Source organism: Odocoileus virginianus, chromosome 27 (genome assembly GCF_023699985.2).
Source record: "Odocoileus virginianus isolate 20LAN1187 ecotype Illinois chromosome 27, Ovbor_1.2, whole genome shotgun sequence".
Lineage (NCBI taxonomy): Eukaryota > Metazoa > Chordata > Mammalia > Artiodactyla > Cervidae > Odocoileus > Odocoileus virginianus.
In genome coordinates this window covers 20,962,555-20,982,508 of record NC_069700.1, presented here as the reverse complement: position 1 = coordinate 20,982,508, position 19,954 = coordinate 20,962,555, and the positions used below count along the sequence as shown (strand labels likewise).

Below are 19,954 nucleotides of genomic sequence, written 5' to 3'. Positions count from 1 at the left end.
AAGGGGAAAAGATTAGCAGAAAGAGAATGAAGACCAAGAAATTTGAGAAAGAACGTTGTGGGGGATATAGCATTTGGACTTAAAGTTTTGGGATGAGCTTTGTGATGGGGAAGTTCCCAAATACTTGTGAGTGAAAAGACCTAAACCTGGATTTTTTGGGGCCATTTATCTCCCTGGGTGTCTTCACTTCTGTTTTGCTTCTACTCTTTCCCTCTTCCAACAGTTTTTGACTCAGAGGGGTCTTCATCCACCATATTTCAGTTTTTCCAGAGGAACTGAAAGATGTTACAAAAAAACCTGAATGAACTTTGTGGCCAGCCCAACACATGTGATTTGTTCATTTCTATCCTTAATATAATCTCAGGAGACTATAACAATTTGTTACAGATTCAGAGAAATATATAGTGCTAGAAGTTAGGTAGTATCTTCTAGGTGTTCCCAAAGCATTGTAACTGGCAGGATTTGATTGATTTCCCAATATGCATAGCCATGTGACACCTCTGAATGATACTATTATCCGCCAATACTAATTACCCAAAATAAAACACCTTCATGCTTTATACCTCGAGATCACTTGATTATGGCTTTATCATGTGTATTCCAAGAATTTCACCCCCCTAATCCAGAGAAATCCTTCTTGTCCTCCTTCCTCCAGAAATGTCTGTATAACTGTCCACCCCTCCTGTCCACAGCAGTGCTACCGTTGCCATTCCAAACACGAGTTCCCATTTCCTTAAGAATTCCCATCACTCTGTTTGAGTGTTTGGAAGTCAGTGCATTCAAATGGATGCTGAGATTTTGTTTTCATAGAAGTAAACATTAGAAGAACTTAGGAGGAGTAAGAGAAGCATCAGTACTTTCATATTTGTCAAAGTTATACAGAGACATGTTTTATAGTACTGGATTCAATAAGGAGTGGTATTTCCCTGTTACCTGGGATCTAAGTAATTATATATTATTTTAGGTGATTTTTGAACTTTGATTTCAAAAAATATTTCAAGAACATGTAGTTCTCTTTGATCCCTCTGCCCATAGCTGGACATTAGCAGACCATTAAATGTTAAGCAAGAATTGAATTCACTAATTCAAATTACCTTATTTTATACAAGAGTGGATAGGCTATAAACATCTAGAAATTAAAAGACAGACAAAATAATTTGTCTTTGTGGTTATATATATCCATTCCATCTTTTTTAGACCACATGAAGAATTGAAGAACCAGAGACTATGCAGTCATAGCAAACGTATTAAATACAAGCAGTAATTAATATAAGTAGATGAAGTAAGGAAAGTTTTGGAATTAATGCCTTTCTGCAAATATTAGTGCATCCAACATGTGTTCTGAATAGTTTCTAATTTTTCCAGCAGTAAGGCATTGGCCATTTTCAAATAAAATGTTCAAAGTTGAAATGAAGTAGTCTATATGGATATTCATTACATTCTAATCAGTTCACCTTTGTTCACAAGACTGTGACAGCTGTATCCAAAATATATACAAAATTTAAAACTCTTTAGATGAGAGACCGAATTACTCATCTACCTTGGCTCATTGGGTTGCATATTTTTTTTTTACCTCTATGAATAACAGATTCTGTTCTATTTAATTATATTGCCAAATATACAATTGTACGAAGGGCTCATTAAATGCCATTAGCCTCCTAAACTCCTCATTGTTCCCAGGGCTTTGTTGATTAACTAAATATTTTGATTAATTAGGCAATTATTTAAAAAGAGGAATGGAAATGAGTTAGACAGTTTTGGGAATCAAAAAATGTACCTGACAAAACATTTATTTGATTTATGAAAAACGTGAATAAACCTCTTCATTGAATTTAGAACTCAGTATGATTAACAGTAATCTGTATTAGGGTAAAGCAGAATAGTTAGGGAGTTTTAATTGATGGTGTAACACTGATAGTCAAAAGGACAAACAGAACTTTAAATTCAGACATCAGCTAAAAGATTATGTCCTTAAGGACAATGATGTAAGTGATAAAGTTGGAATTTATGATTCATCAAAGATCATCTTGTGTGTTACATAATTCACAATGTGACATTTTGCTTAAAAATAAGAATATTTTTTACTGTAGCTTCATAAATAACAATTTAAATAAGAATGAAATTAAACATAGAAATAATAACTCAGTAACTGTCATAATAAGATATGATAATTGCCTAAAGGAAATCTACAAAGTTGTCATCTGTTTTCAAGTCTGGAGGCTCTCCTAAGTCAGGGAGTTAAGAAGAATCAAACATCAAGGTTGAAATTCTGAAACTACTCCGGATACAGCTTCATGTGTGATGTACTTGAATTGCTTAGCATAAGCTAAATTTTTCCATACTTGCATTTTCCTCATTTCTTCCTCAGCTTTAACTTTATTGTAACTCGTTCTATTGTTTAAACAGTAAGGCAGTCAGTTGATTTGCCAACTTATAAATTAGTTTATTCAATTATCAAAAATATTCAAATATCCTAATACAAGAACTGAAGCAATGTTTTAACCTTCATTTAAATTTTTTAATATATTTAAATGATCATCTTGTAGTATTTGAGACATAGTTGCCATTGTGAACCTCATCTGTATTTTTTTGTAAATTTCTTTTTAATAAGAGAGTAATTACTTTACAATATTATGTTATTTTCTGCCAAACATTAAGATGAATCAGCCATAGGCATGCATATGTCCCTTCCCTCTCGAACCTCCTTCCCACCTCCCACCCCATCCCACCCCCTCTAGGTTGTCACAGAGTGCTGGGTTTGAACTCCCTGCATCATTATAGCAAATTCCAGCTGGCTGTCTATTTAACATATGTTAATGTATATGTTTCAGTGTTATTCTGTCAATTTGTCCCTCCTCACCTGTGTGTTGTAGATGGAACTTCAGAGGTTGTCTTGTGAAATTTTATCAAGCCTTCTTTTAAAAGAGAAAACAAACTTTTGGAAAGATATCATGGAATGAAATTAAAACCCTGTTTAAAGAGTTCAACCTTAATTTTGAGTCTTTCATTTTAGACAAATTTGTAAAGAATTTCAAGACCTTTTGAGTCAAGATAGATCACCTCTGGGATCCTCCAGACCCACTCCAATTCTAGACCTTGACATTCAGAGACACTTAACACATTTCAGGTAAGACTGGTTTTCCAATTTGGTTGGATTCCCCTTTTTAAAAAAACTTTTTCTTTTGTATTGGGAGATAGCTGATCAATAATGTTGTGATAGTTTCAGGGGCACAGTGAAGGGACTCAGCCATGTATATACATGTATCTATTCTCCCCTAACCCCTCTCATCCAAGCTGCCGCATAACATTGAGCAGAGTTCCATGTGCTATACAGTAGGTCCTTGTTGGTTATCCATTTTAAATATAGCAATGTGTACATATCCATCCCAAACTCCCTAACTATCCCTTCCCCCCATTCTCCCCTCTATTGACTCTCTTTTCAGTTGTTAAAACAGTCTTTACTAACCTAGGCATGTTTGTAGTCCTGCCACAGTTCCATTTAGAGACAACATATATATTTATATGATATTGCCTGAATTTTTTGAAATTCCAAGCATCTAAGATCAAATTGTAAAGATAAATAAAGCATAAAGCACTTTGGATCAGAAAATTTATATTTTTGTGTGATTTCCAAGAGTGTGTGACTTTGAGAGTGAGCACTGTTATTTCAAACCATAACACTTTCAGATTAGGATACTGAAGTCCTCTAAGCAGTTCTTTATCTTGATTGCTTATCAAATTGTTGAATGGACAGATGAAATTAGTAGCCTATCATAGACTGATTTTTCCAGGACTATGTTAATGATTTATCTGTAGTTAGAAATTGCACACCTCAGTTAATGGTTCTTAAGTTAGACCACAAAAACATATTTTAAAGAACCCAGGATACTTTTAAAGAACCCAGGATTATTGAAAACATATTTTTAATTTTCTGAGATACTTTGGAAGAGGATAGACTATTTTTCCTGATTAATTTATACCCTGAATGCAATGTGAAAAAGAATGTGATAATTTTTCAGGTGACTTCCAATTGCAAAACTCTAGAATTCTAATGCCAACATGGTATTTCTCACCAATTAAAATATATATCCTCTTTTTTTATTACTATCATTTAGTTTTTCAAAAAACAATGCTAAGGAAAGACTAACATACGTTAAACTTTTAAAAGTTTTTGATATCTCTCGATGATTATAATGCCTTTGAAGAGGATATTCCATTTTGTAAAGTAGTGGGTATTTAAGTAAATTGGAATTTTATATGCAATTTAGAGATTGTCAAAAAGGAATATTTAAGTTTTCAGGCATCACAATGCTCCTCAAGATGTAATAGACGCATCTCTGAAAACTAAACTTAGAATTTGTCTTCTAAAAATGCATCAAATGTAGTATATGTTCCCCTTTTCTCCTACCATTCAATTAGATTAGTGAAGGTGAATGTGCTAAAACTGGAGAAAGTATAGTGCCCAGAAGTAAGAGCAAAAGGTTTTGGAGTCAAGAGAACTTGTCTTCAAATCCAGACCCCTAGTACATTTTAACTAGGTTATTTGGAGTAATGTATGTATTCTTCTCAAGCTTATCTTTTTCTAGGTTTAGATGAAATAAGAACCCCTCCATTATATGGTGGCAGTGGGCTAAAATGAGAAAATGAACATAGAGTAAGCATTTGATAAATAATACACTGTTTACTGCACCACTGATCCAAGTTTAAAGATTTCTACTATCATATCTGTACAAATATTTTCCATAGTTTTATTTGTGTACATACTAAAAAGATAATTTCAACAGAAGTTCAATTCAAAGCTTAATAATTTTTATACAAGTTTAATTCTGGATTTAAGGAAGTTTACTGAGTTACGAATTTACTCTAAGAAGAAATTCACTGTTCAAATACAGAGAACTGGGGCTCTCTGTCGTGTCTGCTAGGTCACTTCCAATCACAGATGTTGCAGCTTTTACTGGACAGTGGTCTGTCCTTTATCAGGTTCAAAACAGACTACACATCAATGTGTAAATTGAATATCAGCAACCATTTGTTTGCTTAGCATACGCATAATCTGCTGATTTGTTAATAATTTTAGTCACTGCCAGCTTAATGTCTCAGGACGTTTTAGAGAAAATGTTCATTGCTACACTTGGGCTGAATGTTCTCTAGTGTGCTTTATGTGCTGTTTGGTTCCTACCCACGCAGAATATGGTAACAATCTAGTGTAAAATTACCCAGAGAAGCTAGTCTGATGTTTTCCAGAGAAGAGCTAAATGTATGGTAAATTACCCCCCACCCCCTTATTCTCAGTTTAAAGAAAAGAGGGAGAAATTACATTTTGGGTATAAAACTATTGAGAAGATGTATGGCTACAGATTCTCAATCACAGCAATTTGAAATGTATAACCATATCTTAAAACATTCCACATTACCTGGTGTATCTACTTATAAAAGGATCACCTATAAAATTTTGGTGTTGCTATTTATATGCTGAGTATTTTGCCATCAGAAAGTTTTAAACTCTCATTTACTATACTTTTTTAATGTTTGTCAGATTTTTTCACCTATTTTGCTTTAACTACATCCCAGATTATTTATTTAGATGAAATCTTCTGGATTTCATAATGGTAGATAGTATGATGCTAGAAATCACTTAACCAAAATTTACCCTATAGCAAATTTCCTAAATTATATCATTTTAAAAACTGTGGTTAAAAAAAAACAACAACACAAAATTTACCATCTTAATGATTTCTAATTCAGTAGTATTCAGTATATTCACATTTTTAGGCAACCAGTCTCCAGGATTTTTTCATTTTGCAAATCTGAAACTCGATAATCATTAAACAACAAGTTTCCCCTTCCCCCCAACCCTTAACAACCACCATTCTACTTTCTGTCTCTATGAATTTGACTAAATACTTTGTATAAGTAAGTTGATAAGTATTTGTCTTTTTGTGACTGTCTTATTTCACTTTGCATAATGTCCTCAAGGTTCATGTATGTTGAGCACATATTACATTTCCTTTCCCTTAAGACTAAATTGGATTCTTCTGTATGCATAAACCACATTTTGCTTATCCATTCATCCATTAGTGGATACTTGGGTTGCTTCCACTTCTTGGCTATTGTGAATAGTGCTACTCTGAACATGCGTGTGCAAATATGTCTTTGAGATCCTGCTTTCAATTTTTTTATATATATGTCCAGTAATAGAATCACTATGTCATTTGGTAGTTCTATTTTTAATTTTTGAGAAAATGTTATACCATTTTACATTCCCGCCAACAGTGCACAGGGTCTCCACTTGTTATTTACCATTGTGGTTTGATTTGGGGGGGTGGGTAGTAGTTACCCTAATGAGTGTGAAGTGATATTTCATTGAAGTTTCTATTTGTATTTCCGTAATGATTATGATGTTAAGCATCTTTTAATATGCTTGTTGGCTGTTTCTGTGATATCTTTGGAAAGATATTTATTCACACCCTTTGCCATTTGTAAATATTATTGCATTTTGTTGTTCAGTTGTGGTTCTTTAGAAATCTGTATATAAACCCTGTATTAGACGTATGATTTGTAAGTATTTTCTCCCACTCTACAGGTTGCCTCTTTATTCTGTGGTATTCTTTGATGTATGGAGGTTTTTGATGTAGTTCAATTTGCCTATTTTTACTTTCTTTGCCTGTGATTTTGGTGTCATATCCAGAGAATCCTTGCCATTTCCAGTGTCATGAAGCTTTCCCCCTAGTAGGTTTTCTTCTAAGAGTTTTATAGTTTTAGGCCTAATGTTTAGGTCTTTGATCTATTTTGAGTTAATTTTTGTATACAGTGTAAGATGTGTCCAACTTCACTTTTTTGCATGTCTTAAGGAATTTTCTTTTAAACACAGGGTTTAAACATGGTTGACATTTCCAATTAAAATCCAAATTTAAGTTTCCTGCTGTAAACTGAATTTAAATGTGTGCTTTTTGGTTTTCACTATGCATTTATTAAAAGTAGCCTCAATAGGCTCAAAGTCCAGCTTGTTGCCTGACCTTGGAAAAAGACTCTACACTTTAAAAATGGAGCTCTTAAATGTGGCTTCATAGTGGAATTTCTCTTGGAGCTTTTTAAAAAATCTTGAAACCTGATGTACATTCTTAAAGATCTGATTTAGTAGGTCAGGTCTCAGATTGGAGTTAGGCATCTTTATAATTTGCAAACTCTGAAGTTGATTTTCATAGACAGCTTGAAAGAACCACAGTCCTAGGATATTCCTAGACTATTAGCTTTTTTTCCCTTAGAAGAAAAAATAATTCTAATTCATTTTTAAAGTGACTGAGAATTATGTAAAGTTCTGTCTCATACGCTGGTGAATTAAAGAAATTCTACATCTATTATCTTACTATTAATCTGGGTAGCAATGTGTTAGCATGGAGGGTATCGATTTTGTAATTTCCTAACTGATAGTGGTAACTTTAATTTTGACAGAAGCATGAGCTCAAGAGAAAAATGACTTAGAAAGGAAGTATATTACATCTGACATTGAAAGCAGTCCATTGGGAGAGACTGATTTCCATTGTTTTTGCTGAGTGCTGGCTGGGAAAGAAGTAAGGAGACAGTGTAATTAGACAGGCATTGAGACAACTCTAACTAGTAGCGTCAAGTTGTGCTACACTATTTTATTTGATCAAAATCTCCTTCCCAATGCGAACTTCTTGAATTACACCTTCCAGGGTGGCGGCTTTGATATCTGGAGAACTCTGGCTTACTTTCAACAGATTGAATATGTCCAGGTAGAGCTAGGAAATGAACTGGCCTTGGGAAGCCCAAATAACGACTTCCAGTTTCTGTGCTAGCTCACGTATCAGGGTGCTCTGGGAGCCTGTGGGCAGAGCAGTGACCCTTCCACTGATTGACTCACAGCCTGGAAAACTGCTTCTTTCTATCAAAATGACAGGAGGCAGGTTCATTCGTTATTTATAATTTACTGAGGGCCAGCCAAAGTGTGTATTGCTTTAGAGAACATAGCAGACACCACAACACCTACGGGAAAGGGGAAGATGATTGATAAAAATCTGCAGACGCCCCTACAGACCCCATTCAGATAGAAACCAAAACCCTGATTTTCTGAAACGTTAGGGATTCCCTTCTTGGAGAGCTCAAGAAATTTTAATAACTTTGCCCTTCTTTGTTCTTATGTTCTCATAATATCCTTGAATCTGCAGTCAAGTGAAAGCACATCAACCAATATAAATAAAGGGAAGAAGTTAGACTGTTTCTAGTGGAATATTCCAGGGAGGAATACTGGAGTGGGTTTCCATTTCCTTCTCCAGGGGATCTTCCCGACCCAGGGATCGAACCCAGGTCTCCCACCTTGCAGGCAGACTTTTACCAACTGAGCCACCAGGGAAGCCCTTTCTAATACTTAGAACAGCTTACCAGAAAAACAAGGACATTTTCTTTCTCAACACCCACCTTGGGAGCCTATTTTATTTTTTCTTGTATTTCCCCATGCTAGTGGCAGGTGCTGCAAAGATGACTACAGAATTGTCCTATCTTTAAGAACTTCTAATGTGGAAGGCAATTACATGCAAAGATTTAAAATATAAGAGAGAGGGAGCTTATAATAGAGGATTAAGCAGAGTGCAGGTACTTACCTGGAGTAATTAGGAAAGGATTTCTTCTTCCTTTTTACTGTACATACTTCTATAGTTGAAGTGCAGTTGACTTACAGTCATGTTAGTTTCAGATGTACAGCACCGCGATTCAGTTATACATACATATATGTCTTTTTTCAGATTCTTTTCCCTTATAAGTTATTACAAAATATTGAGTATAGTTCCCTGTGCTATACAGCAGGTACTTGAAGGATTCCTCTTTAGATCCACAGTACTTAGCACTAGTAAATGAATGAATGCGTGTGCATGCTCTGTTGTGTCAAAATCTTTGCGACCCTACGGACTGTAGCCCGCCAGGCTCCTCTGTCCATGGGATTCTCCAGGCAAGAATGCTGGAGTGGGTTGTCATTTCCTTCTCTAGGGATTGAACCCATGTCTCCTGCATTGCAGGCAAATTCTTTACTGCTTGAGCCGTTGGGGAAGCTCCTAGCACTAATATGTGCCCAAAAATATTTTACTAAATGTAGATTATGATGCTAACTCTGTTAGGTCTTGTATGTATTCTCCCCTGATTCCTTCCCAGGGCCATGGTATTTCAATTGAACCATAGGCTGGGGAAGTGAAATGATCCATGCACTTAAATTGTTCTGTTTGAGTCACAAAATGTACTGATATCACATCTTCTTAGACCCTCCTACAACTCCCGTAACACTTTGGAAATAAGAAATGCCTAGGCTTTCTAGGTATCTGTATTTGCTGGTGATTAAATTTTCATCATTGATTCTCAGTGTTGGAAGGCCCCTCAAGTTGCCCACTCTCCTTCAACATTTGGATCATCCCTCCAACATCCCTGTCAAGCTGTCACCCATTCCAGGCTCAAAACCTCCCCATGATAGGCAGCTCTTTTCTTGCCTCGGCATCCCTTCTAGCTCTGACAGCTCTATTAGAAATGCCTTCCTTCCACTGAGGCAACATCTGTCTTCCTAACATTCCACTCCTTGGGGGCCCTACAGAGTCAGTTTAATCCTGTTTCCCTTCCAGTTTCTAAAGGCAGCTCTCATGTCTCTCTGAGTTTGCTCTTTTTGGGCTATTCATCCTCCTTTTCTTTGTGCTCCACACATAACATGCACTCCAGTCAACTTGAATAGTATTTTCTGAGTGCCCTGGCTTGGCAATACATGGAAGATAGGATATATGTCTCTACTAAATGTGAGCACATTTGGTCTTCCTCTCCAAGGAGCCTAAGATGTATACTGTTTTTGTTGTTTGCTTTTATTTTTTAAATTTTCTTGGGATGGAAAACTGGTGAGGAATATAATCAGGAGGGGCTATTTTATTAATCTTGTGAAAGCATTTTTAATATCAGAAGAGAAGTCATTTCAACTTAAATTTCAATTAAATCTCCAATCTCCAGTCCCCAAAGAAAAACATCATAAATTACATGACTGGGCTTGGATTTAAGAAATAGAATCATTAGGCCTCCTTCAGGATGTTTTGCCAGTTCAAGGCAACTTCGAAGATGATTTTATTTAAGAATATCAGAAATAATAGGCCTGAATTGTGAAGGAAAAAAAATCTTATGCTTTGCAAACTTAAACTCCTTTTTGTAAGGTTGAAATTAAACTTTAAAACTTAAACTCCAAAAATGTACTTACATTCACAACTACAAAGAAAAACATACTGTAAGTGGTCAGGTCTTATTTACTGCTACTGCTACTGCTAAGTCACTTCAGTCGTGTCCGACTCTGTGCGACCGCATCCCTGGGATTCTCCAGGCAAGAACACTGGAGTGGGTTGCCATTTCCTTCTCCATTGCATAAAAGTGAAAAGTGAAAGTGAAGTTGCTCAGTCATGTCCGACTCTTCGCAACCCCATGGACTGCAGCCCACCAGGCTCCTCCATCCAAGGGATTTTCCAGGCAAGAGTACTGGAGTGGGGTGCCATTGCCTTCTCGTCTTATTTACTACTTAAGTTAAAAAGGATAGTCTGTATTTACATAGGAGAAAAAACCCCATTTCCCTTGAAGTAAAACTTTCGATAGAAAGAAATATAGACTAAAAATTAAAACAGACAACTGGTTTCCTTAGCAGACAAGTGAAACCACGATGCCTTTCTTGTGTGAATCTATATTAAATTACTTACCTTCATTTAATGTTAAGCAGGAAATTAAAGTGTAAATCAGTTGCCAACATTTATTATACTTTATAAGGTGGTGGTGGTTTAGTTGCTCAGTGGTGTCTAACTCTTGCGACGCCGTGGACTGTAGCCTGCCAGGCTCCTCTGTCCCTGGGAATTCCTAAGCAATCATACTGGAGTGGCTTGCCATTTCCTCCTCCAGGGGACCTTCCTGACCCAAGGATCAAACCAGGTCTCCTTCATTGCAGGCAGATTCTTTACTTACTGAGCCACCGAGGAAGCCCGCTTCCCAAGGTGCATGGCCCCAAACCAAAGGCTGCAAGAGATACGAACATACAAACATCTATTGCAGGTCATTTGATAACATTTTAGTGGAGTTTTAGGTTCAGCATATAGGAGACTAGTAATTCAAACAAGAGAAACCAGAGGCAACAGTTATAAAAAAAATTATAACACTGTTTCCTAACTATTCCATGTGAATAATTTGGTAAATTTTTCTTTAAATAATTTCTGTCTTTGGATTGGAGAAGAGACAGCATGAGATCGAAGGAGACACTCAGGATGGATGTCAAAGGGTCTAGCTCAGTCTTCTCTTGGTTACCAGCTGGAAATGTGGGTTTAGAGCAGACATTTACCAGTCTGGCCTCTGCAGGTTGATCTGTAAACTGACACAGTTAAACTGGGTGATCTCCAAGGCTCTTTCTAAGCTTCTTTATTCTATCCTCCATTTACTGCTAAATCAATCATTTACGCTGTGTTTCCACGTGATCTCATTTCTTCTCTTTATGTTTTAGCAAATTGTTCATTTAAAAAAGTCAACAGCTGATAGGAACTAAATATTTGGTGATATACACTGTTGTATATACAGAAGTAGAAATATAATGTGCATGTGGAACTTACATAATGTTATAAAACAGTGTTACCCCAATTAAAAAAAAAACTCCCGCAAAAGTCAACAGTCAAGTACAGTTCATCTAAGAAAGCGCAAGAGACCTCAGCTTAGCATTTTCCTTCCCCTATTCTACATAGAAAATTTTGAGTTGTCTGATAGGGAGACATATAAAGACATGGTTAACTTATCCTGAAAAGCTCTTTCTCCATATGGTAAAAATAGGGCACCGATTAAAAAAAAAAAATGTCTTTACCTTCAAAAAGTTGACTTGGATGTGATTGACTTCGGTCTGTCCTAATGTGTGTGAAATTATTACAACCTTAGCTTCCTTTGCTAATGAGTTGGAGTGTAGTAAAATGGAATCATAAGGACCTATTCTCTTTGGGACCTCAGAGTTAAGTGGTTGAAAAATACAGGAGAAATGTGACTTTAGGATGGTGGACAGGCAACACATCTCCCAACCTGGCAGAGGTTCAGAACAGTCATAAATGCATTTTTACAAGGTGAGTTTCATAGTTCCATGAGCTACTCCTTGAAAATGTGTCATGGTCTAGTGTTTTCTGGCTCAGGAAACTGACTACCATTCTCCTCTCTAGAAGAAGCTAGTGCAATTAGCATATTATAAGCTCCCAGAACTGTTTTTGAATAGAAGGAATGCTTAGCCTCCAGTCTCCAAAACTTGACCACAGAAACTCTTTTATCTCAGAATACCTATTAACATTCCATGGAACTGAGGTTGGGCAGAAGTTCTTCCAGGAAATGCAAGAAAAGTTCACCATCCTCCTTTATCCAGGGAGGATATTTGGTATTTGGGTGTCATTTCTTGGGAATGAGGGAACACAACCAACTCCCTTAGCTACATTTAAACTATTTAGTACTCTTTTTAAAATGCTAATGTTTTGAACCCATCCCAAACCAATTAAATCAGGATCTCTGGGATAGAACCCACATGTTGGCATTTTTTATTAATCTATTTTAAAAATACTTTTTATTTTGTTTTGGGGCATAGCCCAGTATTGTGATAGTTTCAGCTGAACAGCAGTGGGACTTAGCCATGCATATACATGTATCCATTTTCCCCCTAAACTTCCCTCCCATCTAGACTACTGGCATTTTTTAAATAAGGTCCCCGGGTGATTTTTGCATGTATCCAGGATTGAGAACCAGCAACCAAAGGAACCACAGAACATTTGTGAGTGCTGACAGGCCTTGCTAATGAGTGGGCTATAAGGATTCCTCACTCCCAGAGAACCATACACCTTAATTATACACCTCAATCAACCTCATTTCAAAAGCCCTTGGGCCTGTGGGATAATATAATTTATGTAGACAATAAGCATAATCAGCCAGTTCCCTTTTTCTCTGCTTCCTCGTCCAGTTAGGGTACAAAGGATAGATGCCGTCAAGCAGCTCTGGGTGCAAAGGCCCCAGCTTCTTTTCTCAGGCTGAGGTCTCTCTCCATGACCTATATTCAGGAGACATGAAGCATCTTCCCCTCATGGTTGTGAAAAGAACTAAGGTTTTGCAGAGAAGCCCCACAATCCTTTGCTGGCATTCTCCAGCGGCTATTTCCCAGCCTCCTGCCCTCATGGCTTTTCTCACGAGTGGAAGGAGGCATTTTTCCAGCTGCCACCTAAAACTGTAGTGAGTACAGACTGTGCCTCAGGCTACAGTTGGACCCAAACCTGCAGTCACTGAATAATCCAGGAGAGAAGGAAAAGAAGACTTATCTTCCCTTTAAATCTTGCTACCTGCATGCCTCCCGGAGGCCAGAAAACAGAACTGAGGTTGGTGACAGTGGCATCCGTATGCTATTCAGGAAATCAAAGATACATGAGAGCAAGCACACATTGGAATGATGCAATGTAACAAAATAATAGGAGTAGCCCAAACTATTTCAGCCTTTACGGACACCAAAACTTTTCCAGATAGAAAGTTAAAATTTTATAAAATAAAATCAAGTTTTGCTGTAATTATCTAAATGATAATTTTCTTTATTTCTTTTTGTTTTTTTGTTTTTGTTTTTTGTTTGGTTGTGTGGTTTATGGGATCTTAGTTCCCTGACCAGGGATCAAACCTGTGCCCCCTGAGTAGAAGCACAGAGTCCTAACCACTGGACCACCAGGAAAGTCCCAGGATATTTCCTCTTGAATTTCAGTCTTCTAGTTTGTAGCATGATAGTATCTACTATGCCCAGCTTTTTGTATCCGAAAAGAAAGCCAAAAAAATCTGTGTTTGGCTGTTGGACATAACTAAGTGAGGCAGTCTTCAGTGGCACATGGTAATGAGACTTTCATTTTCCTTTTAATCCTGTTAAATTAGTGTTTGCTTGTTGTTGTTATTGTTCAGTCGTTGAGTCTTGTCTGACTCTTTGTGACCCCATGGACTGCAGCAGCCCAGGCTCCTCTGTCCTTCACTATCTCTCGCAGAGTTTGCTTAAATTCATGTGCATTGAGTCGATGGTGCTATTTAACCATCTCATCCTCTGCCACTCCCTTCTTTTGCCTTTAATCTTTCCCAGTATCAGGGTGTTTTCCAGCGAGTCGGCTCTCCACATCATGTGGCCACAGTGTTAGAACTTCAGCTACAGCATCAGTCCTTCCAGTGAATATTCAGGGTTGAGCTCCTTTAGGATTGACAGCTTTGATCTCCTTGCCTTCCAAGGGACTCTCAAGAATTTTCTCCAGCACCACAGTTTGAAAGCATCAATTCTTCAGCACTCAGCCTTCTTTATGGTCCAATTCTCACATCTGTACATGACTACTGGAAAAACCATAGCTTTGACTATATGGACCTTTGTCAGCAAAGTGATGTCTCTTCTTTTTAATATGCTGTCTAGGTTTGTCATAGCTTTCTTTCCAAGGAGCAAGTGTCTTTTAATTTCATGGCTGCAGTCACTGTCCACAGTGATCTTGGAGCCCAAGAAAATAAAATCTGCCACTGCTTCCACTTTTTCCCCTTCTATTTGCCATGAAGTGATGGGATCAAATGCCATGATCTTAGTTTTTTAATGTTGAGTTTTAAGCCAGCTTTTCCACTCTCCTCTTTTACTTTCATCAAGAAGCTGTTTAGTTCCTCTTCACTTTCTGCCATTAGAGAGTGTTTACTTAGTAGGTAGAAAGGATATTTTGCCCCAGGCCCAACTTTTTTTAAAATGCAAGTACAGTTGACTTACAGTACTATATTAGTTTCAGCTATATAGCATAGTGATTCAGTATTTTTAGACTTTTAAAAAAATGTTATTATAAGATAATGACTATAATTCTCTATGCTATACAGTGTATCCTTATTGCTTATCTATTATACATAATAATTGGATCTCTTAATCCTATAACCCTAACTTGCCCCTCTCCCCTTCCCTCTGCTCTCTGGTAATCACTAGTTTGTTTTCTATATCTGTGAGCCTGTTTTTGTATTGTTATAGTCATTTATTTGCATTATTTTTTAGACTCCACTTATAAGTGATTTCATACAGTATTTGTCTTTCTCTGACTTATTTCACTAAGCATGATATTCTCTAGGTTCATCCACATTGCTTAAAAGGGCAGACTTTAATTTTTCCTAGAGTGGCTATACCATATCTTCTTTGTAAATTCATCTGTTGATGGACAGTTGGGTTGCTTCCATATGTTGGCAATTGTAAATAAATGCTGTGAACATTGGTATACATGCATCATTTTGTATTAGTGCTTTCATTTTTTTTTTCTGGATGTATACTCAAGAGTGGAATTGCTGGATCATATCATAGCTCTATTTTTAGTTTTTTGAGAAACCTCTATACTGTTTTCTACCAATTATGTTCTACATAACTGTAGAACATACAGGTTATGTTCCTGTCAACAGTGTATAAGGCTTTCCTTTTCTCCACATCATCACCAACATTTGTTACTTGCAGACTTTTTGTTGATAGCAATTCTGACAAGTGTGAGGTAATGTCTCGTTGTTTTGATTTGAATTTCTCTAATATTAGTGGTGTTGATCATCTTTTCATGTGCCAGGCCTAACTCTTGCCAAGATAGGAAGAATTCAGGGGAAGATTCCATAGAAATTTGCTTTAGGCCATGCTTTAGAAAATTACCTTAGTAGCTTAATTTAAATTAGTTTAGACAAATCAATTAAAGTTGTGATAAAGCATTTCTGAAGGACAATTAGGGCAATATGGAAAAGGCTTTGTAACATGTCTCTAGCGGACAGCAAGGCTATTGAAATGTAAACTATATTTACTTGTTCCTCTGATAGATGTTTATTCAGAATCCTATATTAACCTATATTCCAAGTAAGCACTGAAGCTTTGAAGATTTTAAAGATAAATACGTAAGGACTTAGCCACAAGCAAAAAATATTCATTTAGCCAGAGATCACAGGGAGTTTGTGAAATTTCTATTATATAGAAGTCTCCTGATAATTCCTCATGATTAATGTCAAGTAGTTTATAAACATAAATACTGCTGAAGTTAAAGATGTGTTGTTAATAACGTCTTATTAGAAAATTGCACAGGGAAAAAGAAAAAAGAATAACAATTTATTCCTTTTCAAGCAGCAATCTCGTCTCTACCATCCTCTATGACTGCTTTCATTTTTCCTTAATTGCTTCTTTTTTTAAAAAATATTTATTTCTTTATTTGGTTGTGCCGGGTCTTAGTTGCAGCGTGCAAACTCTTAGTTGAGACGTGTGGGATCTAGTTCCTTGCCCAGGGATCAAATCCAGACCCCCTGCATTGGGAACTCAGAGTCTTAGCCACTGGACCACCAGAGAGTCCCTGAATTTTTTCATTTTTAATCTCACTAATAGAGAGGACAATTTGAACTGTTGCAATATATTTTCCTTTAAAAAGTTAAAGTCTATCTCTGTAGTATGTGTTCAGGTCAATAAAAACAGTGTAAGTCGATTGGGTATACATGTGTGCATACACAGAGAGTCTCCCTAGAAAAGGTGGTTCTACCGTTTGGTACCTCTCCCACTGCTAAGATGTGAACATACTTTTAACACCAGGGGCAGTGTCAAAAGTAGGGTTTCACCTCTGGATCCAGCAAACTATTACCTACCGTCCTAAACTGAGCCAATTTGAAAATGGTTTATGTGGCAGAAAGATACTCTAGAGAATGTCAATTAAAAGGTCTAGCAAAGTAGGGGTTTTTAAAACCATGAGTAAAATTAAGAAGATGACTGTTAAATATAAGTTACATTTTCTAGAACATCAGGTGCTGTAAACTATAACAGTCTAGGTTTTCTCAGCACGTGGTTGTCAAAACCTGTCTGCTCCTCAGTGTGAAATTAGTTCTGGGAAAATTAAATCAATGAGCTGGAATCTACTTAGAGAGAAAATAGTTCAAGGTGAATGTAGTTCTAAGCCTGACTAGCTAGCACCCAAACTTCACATTTTGACCCTGATTTTTGGTTTGACTTACTGTTTGGTGAGCCTTTTCCCTGAAAATTGCTCGAGTCAGCTATCTCCTTTTCTCAATATACTGCAAGTGGATGTTTCCTTAATCTCTCCTAAATTTCACATCATTGATTTAGCCCACCAACTAAGCTTTTTACCACATAAAGGTATTTCAGAACTTTGGTTCTGTTATCTAATGCAGGAATTTTCCTCTCTATTCTAATGCCAGCCATTAAGTTACAAATCCATGATGCCGTCAATCTCGTTGTCAATTAAGATGTGGAGCAGAGTAGGATTAATGAGAAAGTCTTGCAGCATTCCATTGGAAACTGAGGAATGTTTAGCTTTTGTGAACTCAATTATTATTACTGAACCCATGCAGCACTGTAGTGATCACTTCTATTTTTAAAAAATATTAGCCCCTTAGATGTGTTCATTACATGAACAAACTGCAATAATTCCATTTAATGGAAAACCTACCAGCAGTAAAAAAGAAATCATCTATTGATAAACACCGCAATCTGGATGAATCCCAAAATTACTAGGAAAAGTGAAAAGAGCCAGTGATAAAAGTCTGTAGATTTCATGATTCAATTTGTATGACATTCAGGGGAAAAGTAAAAACTATATAGATAGAAATTAGGACACTGATTCCCAGGATCTTGGGGTGAGGAAAGTGTCATTGACCAAAACAAATCACAAGATAATGTTTTGGGTAATGGTGTTCATGATACAACTTTGTGAGTTTGTCGAAATTCAGCAAACTACATCCCTAAAAAGGGTTACTATTACTGTCTGTAAATTCAAACTAGGTATACATGATTTTTAAAAATATCTCATTATAAGAAATTTACTATGGGACTAATTAAATGTAATTTAATAACCTAGAATTTCTAAAATCTGTCTCTTTTCCCCCTGCTTTGATTATTAAGGTATTTGTTGTTCATTTGCTCAGTGATGTCTGACTCTTTGCAACGCCATGGACTGCAGCACGCCAGGCCTCCCTGTCCTTCACTATCTTCCGAAGTTTGCTCACACTCATGTGCATTGAATCAGTGATGCCATCCAACCATCTCATCCTCCATCATGCCCTCAATCTTTCCAGCATCAAGGTCTTTTCTAATGTGTTGGCTCTTCGTATCAGGTGGCCAGAGTATTAGAGTATTCTATTTCACTACTTCTGTTCCATCTTCTGTGATTTTTCAAAGATTACTCAGCCACTCGAATATGTCAGAAACAAACACCTATGTTTTCTTTATCTTTAAATAGGAGTTTCCTATGTTAAAAAAAAAAAAAAGTTGCAGTTCCACTAATACCCTTGCCAGTTTTAAAGATTAACCTCTTTGAAAAGAAAGCAAAATATTTTAATTACCATTTAATCTATCACTTGCTAACATAGTACTCCCTCACCTAAGCCTGTCTGTATTGTTCCTCTTTCTCATTTTTGGAGCAGAAATTCAAACTACAGGTCTTGGACTTCCTTGGTGGACCAGTGGTTATGAATTCACCTTCCAATGCAGGGGACACAGGTCCCCTGGTCGGGGAACTTAAATACCACATACCTCAGGGCAACTAAGCCTGTGTGCCTGCAATGAAGACCCAGCACAACCAAAAAAACTTAAATTCTATAGGCTGGGGCAACAGAGACTCCTGGATGAAACCAAGGAAACTTTAGTCTTCGTTAACTCAATTATTCCATACATGGGAGTCCTGCCTCTTATCCCTCAAGACTGCTGCCTCCTGGAAGTCACAAATACACAAATGGTGGCAATCAGACAATGTCAAGTAGAGTGTAGGTTGACAATACAAGTGCCCTGTCTCAGTCCTCTTTGTTTTAATTGTTGCTGTTAGCTGGTGGTTTGGTTCTATTTTGTTTTAACAGCCCTTGGTATTTTTTTGAAGGCTAGACTCTAACATTTGATTACCAGTTTATGGTAAGAGTTCAAGCCAGATTGTTGGAGATACAGTTAACATCTTATTTGCCACTTACATTAAAATCTCTGTTAATATAGATTTTATATGAATATACTAAATCTTATATTAAATTTTTTTCTCACTACAGGCTCTTTATTAACAAGTTGAATAAAAAAGGAAGCAAGAGAGAGGTGTAAAAATACTTTTCTTGGAGGCCCCAGGAAGGGGAGGCACTGTCAGAACTCACTTGGCCAGGGCAGGCAACCCAGCCAGAGGCAGAAGGGAGATCAGGGCCCGGCCCGGGAGCAGCCCACAGCCCAGGGTGCTGAGAGCAGGACGGCTCAGGCCTCAGGCAGGGGATGTGCAAACGCCGAGGCCCTGCAGGGAGTGATGGGGTGAGGGCTGCCTGGAGGAAGCCACGAGCACCATCTTCCCCTGCATTGGGCAGACACGCGTGTCCACATGAGAGCTGGTATCTGCTCGCAGCTTACGAACACAGAGTAGGAGGGGTCCCAGAGTTGAGGAGCAGCTTTGAGAAGCCTCTAGAAGCCTGAGGGCAAGGGCAGAACCTGGAGGCTGCTGTTCCCTTTGGAGCCTCAGGAGCCCAGGCCCTCCTGCCGGCACTGGAGGACCTTCTGACTGCCCTTTCAGGCATGATTGAAGTTGAAACTTTGATGATCACTTATGCTGTAATTGATGTGGTTCCGTATAGCTTCCTCTTTGATGATGAGATCTTGCCCACACTTATTTTCTTTTCATTGTGTTCTCTGGGCTCTACTTTTATATTTTAGGGTGGCGGTGGGGTGGGGAATGTTACTCCTTTCTCTTCAGAATTCAAGTTAAGTTTTCTCGTCACTTGGGCAAGTTTTTGTCCTTTGGCAAGCTTCCATGCTTTTAGAAGCAACATCCTTTTCAGTGTCTTAATCAGGGGACCAGGAAACTCTCTCCTTTTTTCAATATTATCCAAGGAGCTTTGAAGGTTAGATTGGCTGGAAAGGGCGGATAAACAAACACAAGTGGGAATGACCATTGTAGGTTTAAGGATA

The 19,954-nt window shown here is 37.3% G+C and overlaps 1 protein-coding gene across 1 annotated transcript in view; it reads left to right on the top strand.

Annotated features, from left to right (window-relative positions):
• TFAP2D (transcription factor AP-2 delta) overlaps positions 1-19,954 on the top strand; it is a 58,285-nt gene that overhangs the window by 33,237 nt on the left and 5,094 nt on the right. The window contains exon 6 of the mRNA XM_020885419.2: positions 3,014-3,127. Coding sequence (XP_020741078.2) covers positions 3,014-3,127 — 114 coding nt within the window. The remainder of the gene's footprint in view (positions 1-3,013; positions 3,128-19,954) is intronic.